The sequence below is a fragment of the Budorcas taxicolor genome, chromosome X (genome assembly GCF_023091745.1).
Source record: "Budorcas taxicolor isolate Tak-1 chromosome X, Takin1.1, whole genome shotgun sequence".
NCBI lineage: Eukaryota > Metazoa > Chordata > Mammalia > Artiodactyla > Bovidae > Budorcas > Budorcas taxicolor.
The window spans coordinates 103,279,104-103,306,608 of NC_068935.1; the positions used below are offsets into that span (position 1 = coordinate 103,279,104).

The 27,505-nt window shown below is 44.8% G+C and overlaps 1 protein-coding gene across 2 annotated transcripts; it reads left to right on the plus strand.

Moving 5' to 3' along the window:
• The first annotated feature begins 79 nt into the window (after positions 1-79).
• CXHXorf38 (chromosome X CXorf38 homolog) lies at positions 80-27,411 on the plus strand. 2 transcript variants are annotated; one of them, XM_052663221.1, is made up of 7 exons: positions 80-317; positions 485-619; positions 6,985-7,104; positions 8,832-8,981; positions 10,373-10,546; positions 24,244-24,406; positions 24,846-27,411. In XM_052663221.1, exons 1-6 carry the CDS (start codon positions 102-104, stop codon positions 24,403-24,405), a joined length of 957 nt encoding a protein of 318 aa, XP_052519181.1. In that variant the 5' UTR covers positions 80-101; the 3' UTR covers position 24,406; positions 24,846-27,411. The 2 variants fall into 2 exon arrangements, with proteins under 2 accessions (XP_052519181.1, XP_052519184.1); XM_052663224.1 differs by lacking the exon at positions 485-619.
• The last annotated feature ends 94 nt before the right edge of the window (positions 27,412-27,505 follow it).

The following is a 27,505-nucleotide window of genomic DNA, read 5'->3' on the forward strand; positions in this document are numbered from 1 at the left end:
CCCAGGCTCCTCTGTTGCCTCCGGCGCTCCCAGGCTTCTGCGCCTGCGCACGGCAGTCCACCCCGCCCCTCACCCGGTAGCCGCGCCGGCCAGGTCTGGACATGGTGCTCTCTGAGCTGGCCGTGCGCCTCAACTGCGCCGAGTATAAGAACTGGGTGAAAGCGGGCCACTGTCTTTTGCTGCTGCGCGGCTGTTTGCAGGGCTTCGTCGGCCGCGAGGTGCTCGCCTTCCACAGCAGCCTGCTCGCCGCCGCCCCCGGCCTGGGTCCCCACGCCGCCTGCAGCAGCGGCTCGCGGTGCAGCCCTCGCGCCCGCCAGGTGAGCACCTGGCCCGCGGTCTTGACCGTCGCCCCTCACCCCGTCCCCTTCCCTGGGTGCAGTATCTCGTGCCCTCCCCGGAGCCGAACCGACCGCGTTACCCGAGGCTCCGAAGCCCAGATGCCGCCCCTCCCTCCCGGGCCCCTCCTCACCGCCGCCCCCTGTAGTTTCAGCCTCAGTGTCAGGTGTGCGCAGAGTGGAAACGGGAGATTTTGAAACATCACACCAACAGAAATGGAGACGTCCACTGGGGAAACTGCCGGCCGGCCCTGTGGCCGGTCGACGCCTGGGAGGTGGCCAAGGTAAGCATCTGCGGTCGGGAGGGTAGAAGGAGTTGGCCTACCAAGTAGGCGTTACCTGGAGCCCGGGGCTTCTGTCCGGTCTCTATAGAAGCTGAAGCCTCACAAGCGGATGCAGAGAGAGATTGGGCTTTTGATCTAGTGTCTAGGTGGTTCAGGGCTGTTATATCGGACCCAGCGCAGCTTGGTGAAGTAGAAGATTTCAACAGGTGTGGCTGGGGCAAGGTGTGAACACAGGCACAGAGGAAAGAGCAGGCAAGGCGTTTATGAGAGTAGGCTTCCTGAATTGCTTGTTCTGTCTGTAGGGTGCCATGTAGATGGCAGAATAAAGCAAAGAAAGTTGGGGCAAAGATAGAAAGGACCATGAGTGCGCAGCTAAGGCATAAAACTTTGGGGAGGATGGTTGGGGTAGGCAGCAAGATAGAAGGGGGTTTATTAGGCCTGCTTTCAGGTCTTGGCGCTGTGACTCACTAGCTGGGCAGATGGAGGAATTTTTTTGACTTTTTGGTATTTGCCAGAAGCCCAGTAGGGGGTGGGAGGGGCCTGTTGAAGTCACCTCCGAACCTGCATTCACCTTTGGAGGTGCCTGGGAAACCGGAATCAGAAGTGCAGTCCTGGGCCAGCCTCTGTTCCCTAACCTCAAAAATGAGGAAATTGGACTATATCAGTGACCCCCAGACTTTTGGCTATCACGGAGCAGTCATTACACCCTCTTCCTCTCTCTCTCTTTTTTTTTTCCTTGCTGCCATAGAATTGCCAGCTTCTACTTTTACCTGGAGAAGAAGACTTAAAACTCTACCCTTTACTGGTGTAGAGTGAAGGTCCCTCAGCTGCTGCTTTCATGCCCTCAGAATCCACTTGAAGCCCTTGCCACCTGTTTCTGCCACTCTTTCCCCTCATCACTGCTGTCACCCGCAGACCTAGTCAAACCCCATCTTCTCAGTTTCTAGACTCCCCGCTTGAGCATCCTCTGATTTCATCCACCTCAGCCTCCCACTTGCAGGCTCACATCTGGGGCCGTGTCAGCACAGGGAGCTGTGGTGTCCAGCAGCCTCCTTATTCTTAGCACTCTTGTTAACATATCCCGCCCCATCTCCCTTGTCCCTATACAATGTTCACAGCTCTGAGGTTTCCCCTGCTTTCCCAGTCCCCAGCAGCCTTGGCCTTCCCCACGTCCTTTGTCTCCTCGGCTAGCCCAGATTCCATGGTCCATCATTCTGTTTAGTCCTTTGCAGTTTTCTCGGCCTTTATTCTCCTTTCTCTGCATTGGCCAGGCCCCAACTCCAGCCTTCCTGACAGCATCATCTACTTCAGCTCGAAGGGAGCTGATCAGTTTCGATTTCAGTTCTTAATCACCAGCCCCCGCCCAACACCCTGCCCTCAGGCTCTGTCTCTCCCTGGGCTCCTCTTTCCCAGAGACTACTGTTACTGCCCTTCCCTCCACCCTCGATCCCAGTTTCTAATCTTGCTCTCGCTTCCTGGAGTTCACGGATAGCCCCAGATACGTGCTTCCTCGTCTTTCTGCCAGACTTACCAACCTATCTCTGTGTGCACCATCTTCTTCCTTCTGCTACAAAGAAGGAAGGGCATCTCTCCTCTTACTGCCCTGTCCCTCCACTTGAGTGTTGGACCTTATCCCCTCCCACCTGCCCAACGACTTTGAATCTCCAGTTATCTACTCTTCTGACCTGCCAGCTTACTCCTATAGTCTTACTCCAAATAGTCTTAGTATTGCCTTGGTCTATTCAGTTTTTTAAAAGAAAAGAGATTCAATATAGAGTTACTATATGACTAAAGAGTTACTATATGACTTAGCAGTGCCATTCCTAGGCACATACCCAGTGAAATTGAAACATACAGCTGCCCAAAAACCTGTGCACAGATATTCAAAGAAGTAGTACTATACACACTAGCCAAGAGGTTGAAACAACACAAATGTCCATCAACTGATGAACGGGTAAGTGAAATGTGGTCTGTCCAGACAATGGAATATTATTTAGCCATAAAAAGAAATTAAGTATTTGTAACATAAAGATACTAATGGGGGCAGAGGGTGAAGTACTGATACATGCCCTATCTTTTCTTGAACCTTGAAAACATGCTAAGTGGAAGAAGCCAGTCATATAGTTAGTGTATGATTCCATTTATATGCAGTGTCTAGAACAGGCAAATCTATAGCGGCAGACAGTAGACTAGTGTTGCCAGGGCCTGGAGGAGAAGAGGGGGCAATAGTTGATGGGTAGAGGGTTTCTTTTGGGGGGTGATGAAAATGTCCTAAAATCAACTGTGGCAATGGTTGCACAACTTTGAATATACCAAAAACCAGTGAACTGTAAATGCTTAATTTTTTTTAATGAGGTGTAGTTTCAAGCATACAACATAATGATTTGATATATGCTTTGTGAAATGGTTATCATGATAAGTCTAGTTAACATCCATTACTATGTGTGGTTACAATCTTTTTTTCTTCTGATGCAAACTTTTAAGACCTGTTCTCTTAGCAACTTTCAAATACTACATCCCCAGGACTTACTTATTTTAAGACTGGAAGTTGGTAACTTTTGCTTCACCCATTTTGCCCCCTTCCTCCACCCTCTCCAACCTCTGGCAACCACCAGTCTCTTCTCTGCATCTGTGAGCTCGGGTTTGGGGGTTTATTTTAGGTTCCAGATATAGTGAGATCATATGGTATTTGTCTTTCTGTGACATTTCACTTAGCATAATGCCCTCACAGTCCATCCATGTCATTGCAAAGAACTGTATACTTTTAAGTGGGTGAATTATAATGGTATATGAATTACATCTTAGTAAAGCTGCTTTTAAAAAAAATTTGAATAAACACTTGGAAAATAAACTGTAGAAGGAAATGAAAGCTCCCCTTATCCATTCCCTTCTGCTGTCTCCCCATTTCTCTAACTGCCTCCCATATGTATTCCCAGTAGAACCTCTCAAAAAGTGCATTATGCCTAATTCTCTTTTCCTCCAGTCCCATTGACTCTTCAACCCACTACCCCCTGGCTTCTGCCGCCCCTGCCCCTCCACTGCATCTGTCTTGTCGGGCACATGTGACCTTCAGCTCTCCAGCTTCCTCCTTCCTACCTCTCAGACATTCAGCACTGCCACACTGCCGGCCACTCCTCTTCCTGAAACCGTCCCGGCCATGAGACATCTTCCTCTCTGAGTATCCTCCTGTCCCCCCAACTCTTCCTCCTCAGGCTCCTTCTGAATGTCGGTTAGCCTTCCTTGGGCCTCTTCTGTTCCCCACTTCTCCTCCCCTCGTGGATATTGCCCAGGCCCGTGGAGTGAGATATTAAATACTACATTTCTGCCAACAGAACAGCTCTCTGCTGTCTTCTGTGCTCTGGAGGCCCATTTCTGTTACGTGACGCTTTCACTTCCTCACTTCCTGGGCACTTTGTCTTCTCAAGCAGGATTCTTCATCTCCCCCTCCCAGCCTGTCCCCATGCTCCACCACCAACCACCTACAATCATTCTTGCTTCATCTCTTCCCCCCTCTCCCCCTCATATTTGTACTTGCAGATTATTTTTGGAATCTTCCTCACCCTTTCTAGGTCATGGCTCTGGACCTCTTCTCCTGCCAGCCTCCCACCTGCCTGCCTCTGCTGCTCTGTTCACCCTTGATGGAGGATGTGCAGTCTTCATGTGGGAATTAGATCACTTTCTTCCCTTGCCCAGAATCCTTGGATGGCTTCCTGATGTCCTTAGAATAAACTCCAGACTCCATGTCAAGGCCAGTAAGGCCCAGCATGTTCTGGCCCCTGTTTATTTCTCCAACTACTCAGTGAGGAGACAGAAGGGGGTCCATGCATGCATGTTAAATCATGTCTGACTCTTTGTGACCCCGTAGACTGTAGCCCACCAGGCTCCTCTGTCCATGGGATTCTCCCGGCAAGAATGTTGGAGTGGGTTGCCATGCCCTCCTCTGGGGGATCTTCCCAACCCAGGGATCAAACCCGGGTCTCTTATGTCTCCTGCATTGGCAGGCAGGTTCTTTAGCAGTGTGCCTCCTGGGAAGCCCTTCAGGAGTGGGTAGTGAGAGGCAGTCAGGTGTGTCTCTCACCCTGTGCCTGTCACATTTGGAAAGCAGCAGTGATCAATGCCATTTTAAGAAACAGATGTCAGCAGCAAGGAGGCAGTGGAGCCTCCTCATTGGCTTCTGGTTCTGAAGAATGGAAAAAGTACTAGAATAAAACCTTCATGTGGAGAAACCTTCATGGGGTTTATTTTGGTGAGAAAATGCCAGACTGGACATACCTTGTAAGGGGCAAGAGAAACTGCCTGGTCTTAAGTCAGCTAAGGCCCCTCTCACTTTGGATGGCCCTCTCAACCATGTTTCTTTTCTTCATTTCCTCTCCATTTCATCATTTCTTCAAATTAGTTGGCCTGTGATACATTAGTTAAGTTTTTGGTTAACATTTGCAGCATCCATAATCAATTTCTTTCAGTGGGTTGGGACATGGCAGTGTCTGTTAAGATAGAGACAGTGATGGGGGCTTCCCTGGTGGCTAAGATGGTAAAGAATCCGCCTGCAGTGTAGGAGATGTGGGAGATGTGGGTTCGATCCCTGGGTTGGAAAGATACCCTGGAGAATTCCATGGACAGAGGAGCCTAGAGGGCTATAGTCCCTTACAGTCCAGGAGGTCGCAGAGTCGGACACAACTGAGCAACTAACACTTTCACGTAGTGTACAGTATACAAATTCTCAGTCATATGAAGCCAGGGTGTGTCATTCAACCACTATCAGGAGCAGAACCCTGATTCTCCTTGCTGGGCGTTGGCCCCGGCCACATGCCTTTTTCAAAATAGCACTATGAGCAGCACTATAGGAAGTGGCTGGCTGCCTGCCTACAGAAACGTGTTTGTAGTCAAGGCAGCAGGTCTCTTTATTTAGAGTTCTTCTCGTGAGTCATTTTTCATATGTCATCTCTTTTAGTCCCTTAGCAGGAATGTACTCTTTTGTGGCTTGGTAAAGTTGGTGCATTCAGACAGAAATTTGGAAATATTTCAGGAAAGAAATATACTCAAGCCTTGTTAAAACACCATTTTGTGGGTCCACACCATAAAATCCTACCAAAGTCAAGATCATGCTAGAATGAGGCCGTTCTGTTGTATCTAGTATCTCACACCCTGGGACTCCATCTGTAATGCCTATGTAGGTTCTGCTTACCTTACACCATCAGCATCATAACTGCCAACATTTGTGGCCTGTGTATTCTCATGTGCCCGGAGAAGGCAATGGTACTCCACTCCAGTACTCTTGCATGGAAAATCCCATGGGCAGAGGACCTTGGTGGGCTGCAGTCCATGGGATTGCGAAGAGTCGGACACGACCGAGCGACTTCACTTTCACTTTTCCCTTTCATGCATTGGAGAGGGAAATGGCAACCCACTCCAGTGTTCTTGCCTGGAGAATCCCAGGGACGGGGGAGCCTGATGGGCTGCCGTCTATGGGGTCACACAGAGTCGGCCACGACTGAAGTGACTTAGCAGCAGCTGCATCCTGATGTGCCAGGCACCATGCAAGTGCTTTACCTGCATTGACTCATTTAATTCTCAAAACATCCTTCAAGGTAGATGAGGACAGTTACCCCCGTTTACTGATGAGAGATCTGAGGATAGATAACTAGCCCAAGGTCACGCAGTTGACAAGTGGCAGAAGAGTGTTTTGCAGCCCAGCTCTGTCACATTCCAAAGCCCAAACTCTTCACATTCTACCACCATACTGAGCTTTCACTTTGGAGCAAAGTATTAGTTTTAAATTATCTTAACAACTCAGCCACTGAAACTTAAGGGGGAATAAATGGGTGTTTTCTACTCCTTTCTTTCTTTGCATGCTCAGTCCTGTCTGATTCTTTGCACTCCGCTGTGGAATGTAGCCCGCCAGGCTCTTCTGTTTATGGGAATTCTCCAGGCAAGAACACTGGAGTGGGTAGCCATTCTCTTCTCCAGGGGAATCTTCCCAGCCCAGGGATCGAACCCTGGTTTCCTGCCTTGCAGGCAGATTCTTTTACCACTGAGCCACCGGGGAAGCCTGCTTCCTACGCCTGCCTCCTGCTTATTATATGCCGTTAAGAAAGGACAGTTAGCTCAGGTGTGGAAGTGTCTCTACCAGCAGGGGGACAGATAAAGCAGATCTTCAGTTACTGCCCTGGGCTGAGGCTTGGCTGCCGCAGTGTTTGCTGACTTGCATTGTGGACTCATGAGGCTCTAATTTAACTTCAGCAAGAGAGTTTCAGTTGTCCTTGGGGGAACAGGCAGATAACGTTTTTTGTTCCACTAGCCCCGTGTAGATAGATGTCTCTGGCTTGGAGGAGACTCACGAGCCTCTTGGGCCTCCCCTGCTGCAGGCCTTCATGCCCCGAGGACTGGCAGACAAAACAGGACCTGAGGAATGTGACGCAGTTGCTCTTCTGAATCTCATCAACTCCTGCGATCACTTCGTGGTTGATCGAAGAAAAGTCACAGAGGTAAGAACCCTCACATTGCCAAGCAGATGCTGCCAAGCAGGAACCACACCCTGTGTTGCTAAAGCAGCCACGTGGGTGGAGCTCAGTCTTTCCCCCAGACAGTGGTGCACAGAGGAGTTAGACTTGGGTCCACCGTTGGCATTGCTGAGCAGGTGAGCAGCGCTCTTGTCACATGTACCTGCTGTGATGTCTGGAACCCCTGTGTGAAAGCAGCTGACCCTTCAGCTCTCCCTGATTGAACTTTCCCAAGTTGTTAAACAACTTGCCGTTGTACTGTGTGTCACTAAACTGGCAAACCTCAAATTTCTCCTCCCTGTTCTGTCATAAACTGAGGCAAAGTAATTTTCCATATTAAAAAAACAAATACAGAGCAATGCATCATTCTCTCCATTAGATGCTAGTATTTGAGTCCTGCCCTTCTCAATCTCATTGGCTAACAGTTGAAAGACCAAGTTGAAAGTAAAAGTGTTAGTCATTCAGTTGTGTCTGACTCTTTGCAACCCTATGGACTACAGGCCTCCAGGCTCCTCTGTCCATGGAATTTCCCAGGCAATACTGGAGTGGGTAGCCATTACCTTCTCCAGGGGATCTTCCAGACCCAGGGATTGAACCTGGGTCTCCCAAATTGCAGGCAGGTTTTTACCATCTGAGCCACCAGGGAAGTGTAAACAGTTGAAAGACCAAGTTACTTTGACCTAAAGAAAATATAAACATGAGTAGATAAACAGTGTCAGAACAGATCACTGTGCTTGTCAGACATCCTCTGGGAGATTTCAGCTGTCTCTGTTTCACCAGAGGACAGCGCTGGTGCATTTGTTACTCTGAGGATCATTAAAAAGTGTATATGGCACACACAGATTATATTTTGCTAGCATGCCAGCGGCCAAAGGGACTGAGAGTCCTTTACCATCAGCAAAGACAAAAACTGTCACAATAAAAAACTGACCCCTTTGATAGCTTTTCATCAGGAATGTGGAAGACTGGGCAGGAATTATATATTAACATTAAAAGAGTTTTGCATTGTCTGCTTCAGCCTTTGGGTATTTTCAGAGCCAGTAGCCAATACTCTTGCTCTTTGGCAGGTGTTTTAAAAAATGCGTATTTATTTTTGGCTCTGCTGGGGTTTCGTTGCTGTGTGGGCTTTTCTCTAGTTGCAGCAAGCAGGGGCTCCTCTCTAGTTACAGTGTGCGGGCTTCTCATTGTGGTGGCCTCTCGTGGAGCGTGGGCTCTGGGGCTTCAGTAGTTGTGGTGCATGGGCTCAGTTGTTGCAGCTCATGGGATCCAGAATGCAGGGTCAGTAGTAAGGCCATGGGCTCAGCTGCCCATGCCCATCACCATGGACACATGTGGGATCTTCCCAGACCAGGGATCGAACCAGTGTCCCCTGCATTGCAAGGCTGATTCTTAACCACAGAACCACTATGAAAACCCTGGCGGGTGTTTTTAAGTTAGGGCATTTGGAGGATTGTGTAAGAGAGATTCACCCAAGAGTTCAAGGACTCAGGACAGTTGTACTCTAGTTTATATTTCTTACCTTGATTAATTTAGTCTTCAAATGACAGGGGGTTGAATAAGCCTTGGCAACACCTGCAGGCCACACACTTGTGGATTTTAGAATGAGGCCTTTCTGTGATTTTTCTCTGGAGCTCCAAAATCTCAGTGTACCCCACTGTTGGATTTTGAAGGTTTCTCTCTCTCTCTCTCTTTTTTTTTTTGCCTTTCTGTAGGTGATTAAGTGTCGTAACGAGATCATGCATTCTTCAGAGATGAAAGTATCTTCTGTATGGCTACGAGATTTTCAGATGAAGATCCAAAATTTTCTAAATGAATTCAAGAATATCCCAGAGATTGTGGCAGTATACTCCCAAATAGAACAGGTAAAAATTACATTTAGCAGTTCTGGTATAAAGAACTAAGGGGAGGTAAAAGAAGCCACAGTCACTTATTTATTTATTTTTCTTAATATATATTTTTTATTGAAGTATAGTTGACATACAATGTTTCAGGTGCACAGCAAGATGATTCAGTTATACATGTACACGTATGTTATTTTTGAAATTATTTTCAATTATATGTTATTACAAGATATTGACTGTGGTTCCCTGTACTATACAGTAAACCTTTGTTACTTGTTGCATATCTATTTTTTAAATTAGAAATCTAGCATTCTATTCATACTAAGTCAAACAAGTGGAATCAAAATGTCATTAAGTTTTTAGGCAAAAATTCATGTTTTCTTAAAATATATATATTATACAAATTATTTATATATATGTATACCAAAGCTTGAGAAAAATATCAAAAAACAAAGACATGGAGAAATTGGAAAATAGAAACAAAATCAAGTGGGAGTATTGAATATGAAATAGAAAAAATGAAACAAGCTAGATAGAAGTAAAAGATCATCATATATTACAGTTCACAGTCACTTATTTAGATTTAAAGCTTATTAGATTTAAACAAAATTTTAGAAAGTAAGCATGTTGACATGAAGTCAGAATTGTGATTCATCTGAGCAGCTTTTCTGTGGTCACGGGATGATATTAGAATGGATCCAGTCAACAATGTTTAATTATAAATTCTTCCTTGGTAGGGCAGCTGGTAAAGCATCCACCTGCAATGCAGGAGACCCTGATTTGATTCCTGTTGCTGCTGCTGCAAAGTCGCTTCAGTCACGTCCAACTCTGTGCAACCCCATAGACGGCAGCCCACCAGGCTCCCCTGTCCCTGGGATTCTCCAGGCAAGAACACTGGAGTGGATTGCCATTTCCTTCTCCAGTGCATGAAAGTGAAAAGTGAAAGTGAAGTCGCTCAGTCATGTCCGACTCTCAGCGACCCCACGGACTGCAGCCCACCAGGCTCCTCCACCCATGGGGTTTTCCAGGCAAGAGTACTGGAGTGGGTTGCCATTGCCTTCTCCGGATTCGATTCCTAGGTCGGGAAAATCCCCTGGAGAAGGGATAGGCTACCCACTCCAGTATTCTTGGGCTTCCCTGGTGGCTCAGACAGTAAAGAATCCTCCTGCAATGTGGGAGACCTGGGTTCAATTCCTGGGTTGGGACGATCCCCTGGAGAAGAAAACGGCTACCCACTCCAGTGTTCTTGCCTGGAGAATGTATAGTCCTGTATAGTCCATGGGGTTGCAAAGAGTTGGACATGACTTGAGTGACTTTCCCTTTCACATTTATGTAACCCAGTGGAATCTCTCTCTCTTTTTTTAAAAATATATTTTCCATTCAGTTCATCTATTTGTTTGGTAACCCAACAGCTGTTGACATCTGACTGGGCTGTTTACATCCCTGAGGAAGATCAGCGAGATGGGTGTGACAAAGGAGTTTACCTGAGTGAGAGCCAAGTAAACGAGATAGAAATGGAATTACTAAAGGAAAAACTTCAAGAGCTCTATCTTCAAGTAAAAGAACAAGAGGTGTTGCCCGAAGAGGTAAAAAAAATACAAAACCAAAAACTCACTATATCCTTTATGTGAGTAAACAAAGTAAAGAAAGGCCCCAGGGAGGAAGAGTAGCTCATTTAAACTTGTCACTGGTTATGTTTCTGATTGAAAAGTCAAATAATTTCCAGACATGAATATTCTTTTGGCATAAAATACTGTTACCCTTAAATATTTTCACTTGATCAGCAAACATTTGGGTGCCTAGTATGTGCCACTGAGTGGAAAACTACAGGAAGGGTGACCATGGAATCCTGAGCCTCAGGCTCTGGGGAGTGTCTGCAGGTCAAGGTGGGGAGGAGGGGTTGCAAAACCAGCTTTGCTGAGAGATGCTGTTTCACTGGGTGGTGGTGGTGGTGGTGGTGGTGGTTCAGTCACTCAGTCGTGTCCGACTGTTTGCAGCCCCATGGACTGCAGCCAGACCTCCTTGTCCATCACTGGGACTAAGAATCAAATCAGAGTTTGGAAAATTGGCAAGAGCAGAAGGGCGTTCTTGGCAGAAGAAACAGCACTTGCCAAGGCATGAAAGACTAGCCTGGGCTGGACAGTGACAAAGCAGTGTAGGAGGGAGGTGTGGTCAGGTGTGAGGGTGGTCTGGCAACTCAAGGCCACATTTTGAAAGGTTTTCTGTGCCGCACTGAGAGGTTTGGACCTTATTCCCTCAAAGCAGTTGGCAGCCGACAGAGGTTTTAAAGCAAGAGAGAGTAAATGAAACAGATTAGATCATGGCTTTTGCAAAGTGAAGTCTTAGTGCAATCAGAGGTTGAAAACAAGCCAGGAGGCTCTTGCAGTTGTGTGAGGATGAGAGAAAAAGGACATAAGCTAGAGGTGTGCAGGGGACAGGGAGCCAAGTTCTGGAGGCACTGCCGGGCAAAGCTGATGGCTTGTAGTTGCCGGTGAGATTTCTTGGACTCAGCAGGAGGTGGCAAAGTTTAAAGGATCAACAAGGCTTCTAGCTCTGGACACTGCAGGCTAATGAGGGTCTCAAGTACAGGAGCTAGGAATCTCCTTTGTTACAGGCAAGGTATTTTAAAAAGTTAAGAATAATAGAATTAAATTGTAAGGTTTAGAAATATCCTGCTGGATTAGAATTCCAGATTCCCAGGAGATCTTGGACAGGTCGTTTTATCTGTCCATTCCACTTTGTCCGAGGAAAGTTTTGCTGATTACCTCATTAAACACAGCGTGTTTTATTTATTTTTTTAATAGGCTGATTTTGAACTTTACTTTCTTTTAACTTGTTTATTTTGTGTTGGAATATAGCCAATTAACAATGTTATCCTAGTTTCAGGTGAATAGCAAAGGGACTCAGCCATGCATATACTTATATCTGTTCTCCCCCAAGTGCTTTCCAGGTGGCTGTAGTGGTGAAGAACCTACCTGCCAATGCGGGAGACAGAGACGCAAGTTCAATCCCTGGGTCAGGAAGATCCCCTAGAGAAGGGCATGGCAACCCACTCCGGTATTCTTGCCTGGAGAATCCCATGGACAGAGGAGCCTGGTGGGCTACAGTCAGTGGGGTCACAAAGAGTCGGATGTGACTAAAGTGACAGCACGCGCACGTCCCGCAAACTCGCCTCCATCTAGGCTCTCGTATAAAACACAGCATATTTTAGTCTGAAGCATGTACTTCCTTTTTGAGGCCATGCTCGGTACTGGTCCATGTGCCTTTGTTAAGTCGCCCGACCCTGACCCAGGTGTTTCACTCAGCTTGATGGACTCCTTTGGCACAGGGACTGGATACCACTGGTTTGGGGGCACACCCACCGTGGCACACAATAGGTATTTAAGATGATGAGTAAGACTGTGAAATCTATTTTCTAAATCCGTCTGTTTCATCTGGCTTTATTTGAAAATGCCATTAGAACTAACCCCCAAAGTCGGCCAACAGATGAAAACCAGGCGCTCAGGCTCATGGACCCCCAGGTCATCAGAAATTCTGTCTTCTTCCTTGAGGGAGCTGCAGTTCTTTTCCTGTTTGCGTAACAAAGAGCAAAATGCATCAGTAGCAACACACTGAAACCAGGAGTCTCTGCCAGTTGAGAGTAAGAAGGGACCCTGGCAATTTGCTGCTTTACAGCAACCCTGAGGAGCATGTGCTGCTGCGTGAGAGGCCTCAGGGCTCGGGCATGAGGGCTGGCCCAGGGGTTGCCCCCCTCTGACCCTGAGCCTGCCTTCCCACATGCCACGCAGTGGTTATCCTGTCTCCTGTCATGTCATCAAGGAGCTAGCAATTGGAAATTTTGACCCCTCATTATCTCTATTTCACAGAGAAGAAATTGGGGTTAATTGACTTGTCCTCTGGGTCCCAAAGTCTCTAGATAGGGGTGATAAATTCTCATTTTTCATGCTTTCTGTTCAGTAGACCATGGCATTTCTTTTGATATTTCAATTGATCACAATGTAAGTTTGGCTTGATTGGCACATTATCTCAGAAGCTGCAGGTTGTCTATCCACGATGCATGGAAAGGACTTCTTTTGAAATTTTAGCACCATGTATGATTATTCACATTCTTTCGGGTTAGTTTCCAAAGTCAGGATTTGATAAACCAAATTTCAGTGACTGTAAAACACTATGAATTGCATGACGCATCACTGATTCAGTTACTTTCAAAGAAAAAAAACGCTGCTCATTTACTGTAAGATACATGGTGGGCTTCCCAGGTGGTGCTAGTGGTAAAGAACCTACCTGCCAATGCAGGAGACTAAGAGACAGATTCGATCCCTGGGTCAGGAAGACCCCTAGAGGAGGACATGGCAACCCACTCCAGCATTCTTGCCTGGAGAATCCCATGGACAGAGGAGCCCAGAGGGCTATAGCCCATAGGGTTGCAAAGAGCTGGACACGACTGAAGCAACTTAGCACGCAAGCTCGTGCTATGAATCGTAAAGTGCAATCTCATTTGAGATGTTAAAATATGAGAAAACGTGCAGTAAGGAATCAAGAAAGACAGTGGTTGTATTATGAGCATGGGACTCTTTTGGTGAATGTTTCTGGTGTTCGTTAGAGCTGCAGGGCTAGGGTGGTTCACCTCAGAGGCAAATCGGAGCAGCAGGTGCCACCCAAGAGCCCTTCACACACATCTGCTTTGTTAGGATCTCGGGGGCTCAAAGTTCAGCAAAAGAACGTCGAGCGCCATAAGTGGCTAACAAACATGTAAAGACCTTGCACATCGTTTTTTTTAAATTGGAGAATAATTGCTTTGCCATGTTGTGTTAGTTTCTGCTGTGCAATGACGTGAATCAGCTCTATGTATATATATATGCTGTCCCTCTTGAGCCTCCCTCCCACCCCCACTGTCCTTTTCCGTCCCTCTGGGTCATCGCAGAGCACCGAGCTGAGCTTCCTGTGCTATATACAGCAGCTCCCCGCCAGCCATCTGGTTTACACACCGTAGTGTATATATGTCAGTCCTACCCCTCTGTGTCCATGTGTTTGTTCTTTAAAATCATTACTGATTTTTTAAACCCTGGTGGGGGAGCCACTTTCATAGGGAAGCTTGGGGAGAAAGGACAGCAACAGAATGCAGTCGAGGCAGGTGGGGAAAGGATGTAATTGACACTCCATTCGTTAAAGTCCAGATTTAGTTCATGAGTGAGTGCTGACGTGTGCAAGGCACAGTTCTAGAAGCTTGGCGTGCATCAGTGAACAAAACAAAGGTCCCCATGGGGGAGACAGATGGTAAACGGTCCATGTAATAAGTAATGATGGGGCATTTAGAAAGAGGAGGACTGTGTGGAGCAGAGTGTGGGGATCAGGAGTGGCCGAATGGGGACAGGTGTTGGACTGTGACAGGTGGCAGATCTGGAGGAGGAGCATTCAGGCCGAGGGCACGGCGATATGAGCAGCATAGGGGGAGTGTGGTAGGAGCAGATAGAAGGGAAGCCTTGTGAGCCATTGGGTGGACTCAGGCTCTTCCTCCTGAGATGGCAGCAACGCTGCAGGACAATAAAAGGAGTACACTGGCTGCCATGTAGAGAATGCTGTCCGGGGACCAAAGATGGAACTAGGGAGATGTTAGGAGGCTGCCACAGTTACCTGGTCAGAGGGTGGTAGTTCGGGCCAGGGTGGAAGGGTGAAGAGTAGAGGTGATGAGAAGAGGGGGCACACATGGCGTGTGAGAGAAGGAAAGGCGTCAAAGACAAGTGCAGGGGTTTTGGCTTACATGCTGAGAGTACTCATTAACCATCTTTTGCCTAGAATAGTGCCTACCAGGCACATAGTAGGCTCAGAATTGTTCAATCACACAGTCACGTCTGACTCTTTGCTACCCCATGAACTGCAGCACGCCAGGCTTCCCTGTCTTTCACTGTCTCCCGGAGTTTGCTCAGATTCATGTCCATTGAGTCGGTGATGCCATCCAACCATCTCATCCTCTGTCGCTCCCTTCTCCTTCTGCCCTCATTCTTTCTCAGCATCAGGGTCCTCTCCGATGAGTCAGCTCTTCGCATCAGGTGGCCAAAATATTGGAGTTTCAGCTTCCACATCAGTCCTTCTAATGAACATTCAGAATTGGTTTCCTTTAGGATTGACTGGTTTGATCTTGTAGTCCAAGGGACTTTCAAGAGTCTTCAGCACAATTCACAAGCATCAATTCTTTGGCACTGAGCCTTCTTTATGGTCCACCTCTCACTTCCGTACATGACTGTTGGAAAAACCATAACTTTGACTGCATGGATCTTTGTTGGCAAAGTGGTATCTCCACTTTTTAATAACACTGTCTGGGTTTGTCATAGCTTTTCTTCCAAGGAGCAAGCATCTTTTAATTTCATGGCTACAGTCACTGACCGCAATGATTTTGGAGCCCAAGAAAATACAATCTGTCACTGCTTCCACTTTTTCCCCATCTATTTGCCATGAAGTGATGGGACTGGATCCATCTTAGTTTTTTCAATGTTGACTTTTAAGCCAGCTTTTTCACTCTCTTCTTTCACACTCATCAAGAGGCTTTTTACTTCCTCTTTGCTTTCTGCCATTACAGTAGTATCATCTACATATCTGAGGTTGTTGATAATTCCCCTTGGCAGTCTTCATTCCAGCTTCCGAGTTATCCATTTAACTCTCACGATACTTTTGTTAAATGATTGTCTGAAGGAAGGAATGTACCAGATGTAGTGCGATGTGCTTTTAGTAGATTATATCTAACCCTTGCAAGAATCCTGGTTGGCAAATGTATGGTCATCCTATATTTGCATATATGGAAATAAGCTCAGAGAGGTCAAGTCTTGCCCAAAGTCACACAGCTAGTTAAGTGACAGAGCTGGGTTTCAATACCCAAGTCTGTCCAACTGCATTCCATACTTTTCTAGTACTTAGTTTTTCCACCTTTACTTCCTCTTCCCACTTAACATATAAAGGTGCACAAGACTTCCCCATTCTTAATAATTAAAAAAAACTCCTTTTGACTCTATCCTCCCCCCAAGCTAAAATAATCACCTCTGTGAAGCACATTTCAAGAGCAGAGAGGGTCAGGAGGTAACAGCATAAAGGATCATAGCTCTCAAGACATCAAATGAGAAGGTCTCTGGGGAGGGAGGACCCCAGTCCATCTTAGTGCAGAGACTAGGCCAGCATGGTCTCAGGCATCTGACGAGAATGCAGTAATGGGAAGGACCCTGGGCTGCATCTAGAATGCCTGGCACAGGCAAAAAGCGCTAACAGTGCTGTACCCACAGTGACTAACGTCCACTGTGAATAACATCATTGATATAAGCTTCGTTGCACATCTTTATGGTTTCCAAATTTATTTAAGGGGCTTCCCTGGTGGCTCACCGGTAAAGAATCCTCCTGCAATGTGAGAGACCCCGATTCGATTCCTGAGTCAGGAAGATGCCCTGGAGGGCATGTATTCTTCCGTGGAGAATTCCTGAGGACAGAGGAGCCTGGCTAGCTGCAGTCCATGGGGTCGCAAAGAGTCAGACATGACTGAGCGACTAAGCACAGCACACATCTTTCAGGCGGGGCTTCCCAGGTGGCTCAGTGGTAAAGAATCCACCTGCCAAGCAGGAGAGGAGAGTTTGATCCCTGGGTCAGAAAGATCTGCTGGAGGAGGAAATGGCAACCCACTCCTGTATTCTTGCCTGAGAAATCGCATGGACGGAGGAGCCTGGTGGGCTACAGTCCATAGCGTCACGAAGAGTTAGACACAACTTAGTGACTAAACAACAACAGCAACAGCAGTCTTTCAGGGGCTGTAGGCTTGTTTCTAGCCATGTAATAAACAGTTCCAGCTAGGACTTCCTGGTGGTTCAGTGGTTAAGACTCTGAGCTTCCACTGCAAGGCCTCGAGTTCATTCCCTGGTCAGGGAACTGAGATCGCATATGCCTGGCCAAAAAATAAAAATAAATTGAAAAAAACAAAACAAAACCCAGCTCCAGCTGAAGGGAACATCCCCATCTACTTAGTAACCTACCTGAAGACCTCAGCTTTGTTCCCTGTTCATCCTGGCCCCAAGTCCCTGCCAGTCTTCCCCTCCTTCCCATCTTTGGCAGCCATTATTCTGCATCTGACTTTCTCATTCTCTCACATCACAATAACCTGGTGCCTGCTTGTGTTCTCCACTAGGCGTCCGGAACCAGAATCAATTGGGTACATCTCTAAAATTTAAGAACCACCACTCTGCTAGGAGTAGGGTACTCCATCACTTTTTGATCATCTTGACCTAGTTTGGAATTGAGGGGTCCCTTATTTGAAAAAAAAATTCACCATACCCCCAAAAGGTTAATAACTTTCCTCTTTGTGATAAGCACAGTGACCAGTTGAGGGTCTCCTGGGATAAGCTGAGTGAAAACGTGTCTGTGGTACTATTCTGAGAGTACATACTTTTATTAAGTTTAAATGTCAGGAAGTATGTTACTGATGGGAGTTTAAATTGCTGTAACCTCTAGAGATGACAGTTTTGGCAAAATCTATTAACATTAAAACAAAACTCTTATTAATTAAAACTCCATTCTGCTTCTAAAAGTCGATCCTAGAAGTAACCTGTCACTTTATGCAAAATGACACATGTCCCAGGTTAGTTACTACAGCAGCACTTCTCTTAGCAGAAGGCTTGAAATAATATGTTAAAATATGAAACATCCATAACTAAAAAACTGTTTAGCCATTAAAAAAAATGAAGCCACTCTTTATATTCTGATACAGAAAAAAAATCAGTTGCATAACATCTAATATGCTGCCATTTGTGTTTTTGTAAGATGTATATGTGCCCATTACATCTCAGTAAAACTGGAATTTTAAAAATGTGTGCACATATACATGTGTTCACATGTAAATGCATGGAGTATCTCTGGAAGAGATACAAGAAACTTCACTGTGGTCACCTCTAAGAGGAGCTGAGTGACTGGGGACAGGATGTGAAAGAGAACCAACTTTTTACCTTGTACCCTGTGTTCATTTGGAATTTTATACCAGTATATTTACTACTAGTGAATAGGTATATATATTTTATAAATACTGAATAGTAATAAATGTACATATGTAGACATTTTTAATAGTCATCAGTTCAGTTCAGTCGCTCAGTCATGTCTGACTCTTTGCGACCCCATGAATCGCAGCACGCCAGGCCTCCCTGTCCATCACCAACTCACGGAGTTCACCCAGACTCATGTCCATCGAGTCAGTGATGCCATCCAGCCGTCTCATCCTCTGTCATCCCCTTCTCCTCCTGCCCCCAATCCCTCCCAGCATCACAGTCTTTTCCAATGAGTCAACTCTTTGCATGAGGTGGCCAAAGTACTGGAGTTTCAGCTGTAGCATCAGTCCTTCCAAAGGAATCCCAGGGCTGATCTCCTTCAGAATGGACTGGTTGGATCTCCTTGCAGTCCAAGGGACTCTCAAGAGTCTTCTCCAACACCACAGTTCAAAAGCATCAATTCTTCGGCACTCAGCTTTCTTCGCAGTCCAACTCTCACACCCATACATGACCACAGGAAAAACCATAGCCTTGACTAGACGGACCTTAGTCGGCAAAGTAATGTCTCTGCTTTTGAATATGCTATCTAGGTTGGTCATAACTTTTCTTCCAAGGAGTAGGTGAGGTGAAGTCACTCAGTCGTATCCGACTCTTTGCGACCCCGTGGACTGTAACCTACTAGGCTTCTCCGTCCATGGGATTCTCCAGGCAAGAATACTGGAGTGGATTGCCATTTTCTTCTCCAGGGGATCTTCCCGACCCAGGGATCGAACCCGGGTCTCCTGCATTGGAGGCAGACGCTTTAACCTCTGAGTCACCAGGGAAGATAAGCGTCTTTTAATTTCATGGCTGCAGTCACCATCTGCAATGATTTTAGAACCCAAAAAATAAAGTCTGACACTGTTTCCACTGTTTCCCCATCTATTTTCCATGAAGTGATGGGACCGGATGCCATGATCTTCATTTTCTGAATGTTGAGCTTGAAGCCAACTCTTTCACTTTCCTCAAGAGGCTTTTTAGTTCCTCTTCACTTTCTGCCATAAGGGTGGTGTCATCTGCATATCTGAGGTTATCGATATTTCTCCCGGCAATCTTCATTCCAGCTTGTGTTTCTTCCAGTCCAGCATTTCTCATGATGTACTCTGCATATAAGTTAAATAAGCAGGGTGACAATATACAGCCTTGACGTACTCTTTTTCCTATTAGAAACCAGTCTGAAACACACACTGAAACCATACTCACAGAAAACTAGTCAATCTAATCACACTAGGACCACAGCCTTGGCTGACTTTAATAGTCATACATGTGTACAAAATTCAAAATGAAAGAGCTCTATATGTGTGACTGTATACACTTATATGTGTTTGTGTATATATTTGTGTATGTGTGTACATACATATATGTGTATGTATGTGCATCTCTTGCATTGACAGGTAGATTCTTTACCACTGAGCCTCCAGGGAAGCCCTCATATGTATGTGTGTATATATATTTAATTATAATAAATGGATACAAAATTCAAAATGAAAGGGCTTCATTTTATTTTTTATATACATATATATCATATTTATATGTATATGTATACATATGTAGATATGTATATTTATATATGTATATAAACACACACATATAGGTATATACCTATTCAGGAAGTTTTACAGCAAAAAAAAAAATCTTTAAAAGTTTTTTTCTAGGGGACTTCCTATATGACATCATTTCATATAGATGCCCCAAAAAGGGAAAAAGATGTTTTTTACCTTGTGGTAAGATCACTTAAGATTTACTCACTTACCCATTCCCACCTCTGGTAACTGCAAATCTGCTCTCTTTTCTTAAGAATTTATATTTTTGTTTTTGTTTTAGATTCCACATATAAGTGAGATCATGGAGTGTTTGTCTCTCTCTGCTTGACTTATTTAACTTATCATAATGCCCTCCAGGTCCATCCATGTTGTCTCAAATGATAGGATTTCCATCTTTTTATGGCCAAGTAATATTCCATTGTGTATATATACCATTACTTCTTTATCCATTCATAAGTTTATGGACACTCAAGTTGTTTCCTTGTCTTAGCTATTGTGAATTATGCTGCTATTAACATGTAGATGTAGATATCTCTTCAGCATGATGTTTTCATTTTCTTCAGATACCTTCCCAGAGGTCAAATTTCTAAATCATATGGTTCAGTTCAGTTCAGTTCAGTCGCTCAGTCGTGTCCAACTCTTTGCGACCCCATGAATTGCAGCACGCCAGGCCTCCCTGTCCATCACCATCTCCCGGAGTTCACTCAGACTCAGGTTCATCGAGTCCATGATGCCATCCAGCCATCTCATCCTCTGTCGTCCCCTTCGCCTCCTGCCCCCAATCCCTCCCAGCATCAGAGTCTTTTCCAATGAGTCAATTCTTCGCATGAGGTGGCCAAAGTATTGGAGTTTCAGCTTTATTTATTTATTTGCATTTTCAGTCTCTTTTATTTATTTATTTATTTTTAAAATTTTACTTTATTTTACTTTACAATACTGTATTGCTTTTGCCATACATTGACATGAATCCGCCACAGGTGTACATGAGTTCCCAATCCTGAACCCCCCTCCCACCTCGCTCTCCTTCCAAAGAAATCCCAGGGCTGATCTCCTTCAGAATGGATTGGTTGGATCTCCTTGCAGTCCAAGGGACTCTCAAGAGTTTTCTCCAACACCACAGTTCAAAAGCATCAATTCTTTGGCGCTCAGCTTTCTTCACAGTCCAACTCTCACATCCATACATGACCACTGGAAAAACCATAGCCTTGACTAGACGGACCTTAGTTGGCAAAGTAATGTCTCTGCTTTTGAATATGCTATCTAGGTTGGTCATAACTTTTCTTCCAAGGAGCAAGTGTCTTTTAATTTCATGGCTGCAGTCACCATCTGCAGTGGTTTTGGAGCCCCCAAAAATAAAGTCTGACATTGTTTCCACTGTTTCCCCATCTATTTGCCATGAAGTGATGGGACCAGATGCCATGATCTTTGTTTTCTGAATGTTGAGCTTGAAGCCAACTTTTTCACTCTCCTCTTTCACTTTCCTCAAGAGGCTTTTTAGTTCCTCTTCACTTTCTGCCATAAGGGTGGTGTCATCTGCATATCTGAGGTTATTGATATTTCTCCTGGCAATCTTGATTCCAGCTTGTACATCATTTCTTGTGATGTACTCTGCATATAACTTAAATAAGCAGGGTGACAATATATAGCCTTGATGTACTCCTTTTCCTATTTGGAGCCAGTCTGTTGTTCCATGTCCAGTTCCAACTGTTGCTTCCTGACCTGCATATAGGTTTCTCAAGAGGCAGGTCAGGTGGTCTGGTTTTCCCATCTCTTTCAGAATTTTCCACAGTTTATTGTGATCCACACAGTCAAAGGCTTTGGCATAGTCAATAAAGCAGAAATAGATGTTTTTCTGGAACTCTCTTGCTTTTTCCATGATCCAGCAGATGTTGGCCATTTGATCTCTGGTTCCTCTGCCTTTTCTAAAACCAGCTTGAACATCTGGAAGTTCACGGTTAATGTTTGCTGAAGCCTGGCTTGGAGAATTTTGAGCATTACTTTACTAGTGTGTGAGATGAGTGCAATTGTGTGGTAGTTTGAACCCTCTTTGGCATTGCCTTTCTTTGGGATTAGACTGAAAAACTGACCTTTTCCAGTCCTGTGGCCACTGCTGAGTTTTCCAAATTTGCTGGCATATTGAGTGCAGCACTTTCACAGCATCATCTTTCTGGATTTGAAATAGCTCAACTGGAATTCCATCACCTCCACTAGCTTTGTTCATAGTGATGCTTTCTAAGGCCCACTTGACTTCACATTCCAGTATGTCTGGCTTTACATGAGTGATCACACTATCGTGATTATCTTGGATGTGAAGATCTTTTTTGTACAGTTCTTCTGTGTATTCTTGCCACCTCTTCTTAATGTCTTCTGCTTCTGTTAGGTCCATACCATTTCTGTCCTTTGTCGAGCCCATCTTTGCATGAAATGTCCCCTTGGTATCTCTAATTTTCTTGAAGAGATCTCTAGTCTTTCCCATTCTGTTCTTTTCCTCTATTTCTTTGCATTGATCGCTGAGGAAGGCTTCCTTATCCCTTCTTGCTATTCTTTGGAACTTTGTATTCAGATGCTTATATCTTTCCTTTTCTCCTTTGCTTTTTGCTTCTCTTCTTTTCACAGCTATTTGTAAGGCCTCCCCAGACAGCCATTTTGCTTTTTTGCATTTCTTTTCCATGGGGATGGTCTTGATCTCTGTCTCCTGTACAATGTCACGAACCTCATTCCATAGTTCATCAGGCACTCTATCAGATCTAGTCCCTTAAATCTATTTCTCACTTCCACTGTATAATCATAAGGGATTTGATTTAGGTCATACCTGAATGGTCTAGTGGTTTTCCCCACTTTCTTCAATTTCAGTCTGAATTTGGCAATAAGGAGTTCATGATCTGAGCCGCAGTCAGCTCCCGATCTTGTTTTTGTTGACTGTATAGAACTTCTCCATCTTTGGCTGCAAAGAATATAATCAATCTGATTTCGGTGTTGACCATCTGATGATGTCCATGTGTAGAGTCTTCTCTTGTGTTGTTGGAAGAGGGTGTTTGCTATGATCAGTGCGTTTTCTTGGCAAGACTCTATTAGTGTTTGCTCTGCTTCATTCCATATTCCAAGGCCAAATTTGCCTGTTACTCCAGGTATTTCTTGACTTCCTACTTTTGCATTCCAGTCCCCTATCATGAAAAGAACATCTTTTTGGGGTGTTAGTTCTAAAAGTTCTTGTAGGTCTTCATAGAACTGTTCAACTTCAGCTTCTTCAGCGTTACTGGTTGGAGCATAGACTTGGATTACCCTGATATTGAATGGTTTGCCTTGGAAACGAACAGAGATCATTCTGTCGTTTTTGAGATTGCATCCAAGTACTGCATTTCGGACTCTTTTGTTGACCATGATGGCTACTCCATTTCTTCTAAGGGATTCCTGCCCACAGTAGTAGATATAATGGTCATTTGACTTAAATTCACCCATTCCAGTCCATTTTAGTTTGCTGATTCCTAGAATGTCGACGTTCACTCTTACTATCTCCTGTTTGACCACTTCGAATTTGCCTTGATTCATGGACCTGACATTCCAGTTTCCTATGCAATATTGCTCATTACAGCATTGGACCTTGCTTCTATCACCAGTCACATCCACAACTGGGTATTGTTTTTGCTTTGGCTCCATCCCTTCATTCTTTCTGGAGTTATTTTTCCACTGATCTCCAGTAGCATATTGTGCACCTACTGACCCGGGGAGTTCCTCTTTCAGTATCCTATTATTTTGCCTTTTCATACTGTTCATGGGGTTCTCAAGGCAAGAATACTGAAGTGGTTTGCCATTCCCTTCTCCAGTGGACCACATTCTGACAGACCTCTCCACCATGACCCGCCCGTCCTGGGTGGCCCCATGGGCATGGCTTAGTTTCATCGAGTTAGACAAGACCATGGTTCTAGTGTGACCAGATTGGCTAGTTATCTGTGATTATGGTTTCAGTGCGTCTGCCCTCTGATACCCTCTTGCAACACCTACCGTCTTACTTGGGTTTCTCTTACCTTGGACATGGGATATCTCTTCACGGCTGCTCCAGCAAAGCGCAGCCGCTGCTCCCTACATTGGACGAGGGGTATCTCCTCACCACCGCCCCTCCTGACCTTAAACGTATGGTATGTTCCTTTTTAAATCATATGGTAGTTCCTCTTTGAATTTTTTGAAGATCCTCCATACTGTTTTCCAAAGTGTGTGCACCAATTTACTTTTTTATGAACAGTGCTCATGCACCCCTTTTCTCCACACCTTCACCAGCATCTGTTCTCTCTTTTTGAGGATGACCATTCTAACAGGTATGGGGTGATACCTCATTGTGGTTTTAACTTGCATTTCGCTGATGATTAGTGCTATTGAGCACTTTTTCATGTACCTGTTGGCCATTTGTATGTTTTCTTTGGGAAAAAGCCTGTTTAGGTCCTTTGTCCATTTTTAACTTGGGTAGTTTTTGTGCTATTGAATCATATGAGTTCTTTATATATTTTGGATATTAACCCCTAAAAGCAAAAATTTTTAAGGAGGCAAGTAAACACTCACTTGTATGGTCCCCAAACCAGCTATGGGTAGACACAGGAGCAGGACTCAGTCTTGGAGCTAGTTAAGTTTTTCATCTGAATTTCAAGTCTGCTATAAAATTAGCTAAGCTGTGCATTGTATGGTTTCTTCATACAGATCTTAAACCAACTGGAAGTGGTGAAAGAATTTCTAAGAAACAATGAGGATCTTAGAAATGGTCTGACAGAAGATATGCAGAAGCTGGACAGCCTCCGTCAACAGCATCTAAAACCAGATTCAAAGGAACCTGGGGTACAGACACCTGAAGGGAAGGCCTGAGGTGAGTTTAAGCATATGATATTTAAATAAGGACTGAATGGCCTTGTCTCTTTGATGTCTGTTCCCTTAGGTAAGGCCATAGCACACATGGTCTCATCTGAAGTTTCACTGTGTCCTTGTTATTTGAAAGAAAGAACACGGAGCTTTGTGCTCTTTCTAATTGATGGGTCTCACATCTGAACTGATTCAAAATAAACTCCCTGACAGCTTTGTTTAGTCAAGTATACCTGAAGTCATTCGGCTAGCCTGACATGAATCAACTTTATGACAATCAAAAAGCGCTTCAGTCCTAAAATGATAGCAGTGATGCCTTGCTCTTAGCTGTGACGTTAATAATGGCAACTTGTTACTTTTCATAAGAAAAGCTCATTAAAGTAATGGTATTCAGTGTTTTACTTTTTTCCCTCATGAAGAAAATTAAATGTTCTCTTCTATTTTAGGTCGACCTTCCACAAAGATCAGGCGTGTTCTATGAAAGTTGCCCAGGCTTCCATCTCAGGCATCCTTTTCTGGGCAAAAGGAAAAACTCTCCCGAGTACTCCACTCAAACAAAAAGGGATTTGTATTGTCTTCTCCTGGACTTTCCTTTGACTCTTTGGGAGTATTATTTTTTTTTAACATTCACAAGCTTGGTGGTGTTATCTGTACCAACCAAAAAATATTAGATACTCTTGTACCAAACTTGGTATCATCCAGGGTTTTTTTTTGTTGTGGTTTGTTTTTCAGGTTTTGTTTTTCGTTTTGTGTTGCTCTTTAAAAGGTGACATTCTTTTCTGCTCCTAAAACTCTAACTGCTTCAACAGTAAACACACACCCTTGCCTCAAAGTCTCAGTCGTGAGGATGCCCACAGGTGGGCTGTGATGTATTGATGTTGAGATAGAAATCCTTCCTTCTTGCCAGCATTTCCAGTTAGTACAGAACTGTGAGTTCCCCTTTCTGGTAGCCTGAGACAGTAAGACAGAGAGCTGGGCTGAGAACACAGTAACTTGACTGACAGCATAGGGGGAGGGCCCAGGCTGGTATCACAGCTCTTTCTGTTCAGTTATTCCAAGTGCTGAGTGCAGGGTGTGGTCCGTGTGTGCTTGATGAATATTCCTTAACTAAAGGGTCAGCTGATAGTGTAGAGGTATTCATAGATATAAATATTCATTACATTGTTAACCAAGATTGGTCCTTTGTTATGAGGTTTAAGAAGGAAATTTGAACATTCTTATGGAAGTTCAAAGACGTCATTTTCTTTCAGCAACTTCACAGATTCACTCTGTTCCTCTTACCCCAAAAGTCATCCACTTTCAGCTTTGTCCTATTTGTTTCTTGAACTGCAAATCCCTGTCCTGTTGTGTGCAGTAGTCTGTGGGATTAGCTTTACCCTCACCTTCCCCCACGTCTGCTCATCTTCAAAGCCAGTGGGCTTCCCTTGTAGCTCGGCTGGTAAAGAATCTGCCTGCAATGCAGGAGACCCAGGTTTGATTCCTGGATTGGGAAGATCCCCTGGAGAAGGGATAGGCTACCCACTGTAATATTCTTGGGCTTCCCTAGTAGCTCAGATGGTAAAGAATCCACCTGCAGTGCAGGAGACCTGGGTTTGATCCCTGGGTTGGGAAGATCCCCTGGAGGAGGAAATGGCAACCCACTCTAGTATTCTTGCCTAGAGAATCCCCATGGAAAGAGGAGCCTGGTGGGCTATAGTCCATGGGGTCGCAAAGAGTTGGAGATGGCTGAGTGACTAAGCACAAAAGCACAGCGGTGCTGAGCTAGGCCATGTTGCCCCTGGATCTTCAGGGACAGACTTGCCACATTCCCTGCTGCCTGGAGAAAGTGCTTCCAGTCCGAGCCCAAGTGAAGCCCTGCTCCTTTGCTTACTCAGCTGCCCATCAAGGATGTGATTTTTAGGGAATGGGGGTAGGGGATATATTTGGTGTATTTTTACATTAAAATGCATTGAATGTAATTGTGTAAAACCTGGATGAATGCACATATGCCTGTAACTTCCTGCTTTCATCTTTCATGCTACTATTTGGTCTTTAATCTTGCTTTTTCTTTCTCCCTTTATTTCATGGAATACCTTTAGAAGACTTCAGTAATACAGTGGCAATTTTCTTTCATCTTGGAACCCCCCCCTCCAACCAAACTAAGAAACTTCATGAAATGTTTCATAGTTTCTAGATATAAAGTAACAAAACTTGTGATCAAATCAAATATTGACTCACTAACCAATTTAAGATCTGGTTTCTCACCTTAGGAACTTTGGGTTATGAATACTTTCATTTCATTCCTCTTGTATCTATTTAGTTTTTCCTTATCTACCAAACAAACATTTATCAAGTGTCAGCCACATGTCAGGCACTGAAGTAGATGCAAAAGTGAAGATTTGTACAGTATGGACAATGGTATGCGAGCTCTCATCTTACTGGATTTATTGTCTGCTCTGATGAATTGAATGAATTCAGGGAATTCCCTGGTGGTCCAGTGGTTAGGACTCAGTACTTTCACTGCATGAGCCCCAGGTTCAATCCCTGGTGTGAGGGACTAAGATCCTGTGACCCACGAGGTGTGGCCACCATTTAATATAAGAAGACACGTCCAGAGGGGGCTTTAAAGCAAACTGTGTGTACAGGAACATCAACCTTCTGGATCTCTGTACGAGGGCACAGAGCGTGCACAGAAGGGTGTTCACAGCAGTCTTGGCAGGCGGCCATGGAGAGAGGACCGGTTAAATAATCACAGCACATCCATGTTGCCGAGAATTGCACAACTGTTAAAAAAGGAGGAGGTAAGGCTGCCATGCTTTGATAGGAAATGATGTCTAAGACATACAGATAGAAAAGCAGAATGTATAACAATGCATAGCATGCTATAAAACTATGGCGCTTTCAGATAACGGAGATCTGGAAAGCTGTGTGCTTTTCCCAAGCTTTTTTCCCAGGTCACCTCTGCGAGAAGAATTGGGGTCAAATTTGGCTTTTCTGTCCTTGGCACACTCCCATATGGAATTTGAATGACAACGTGCACTCCTGTATTTTGAAATTTTTTCATTAAAGTTTTGTATTTCAAAATAATAGACATAAACTCAAGCTGCAAGACCTATGTGTCACATTT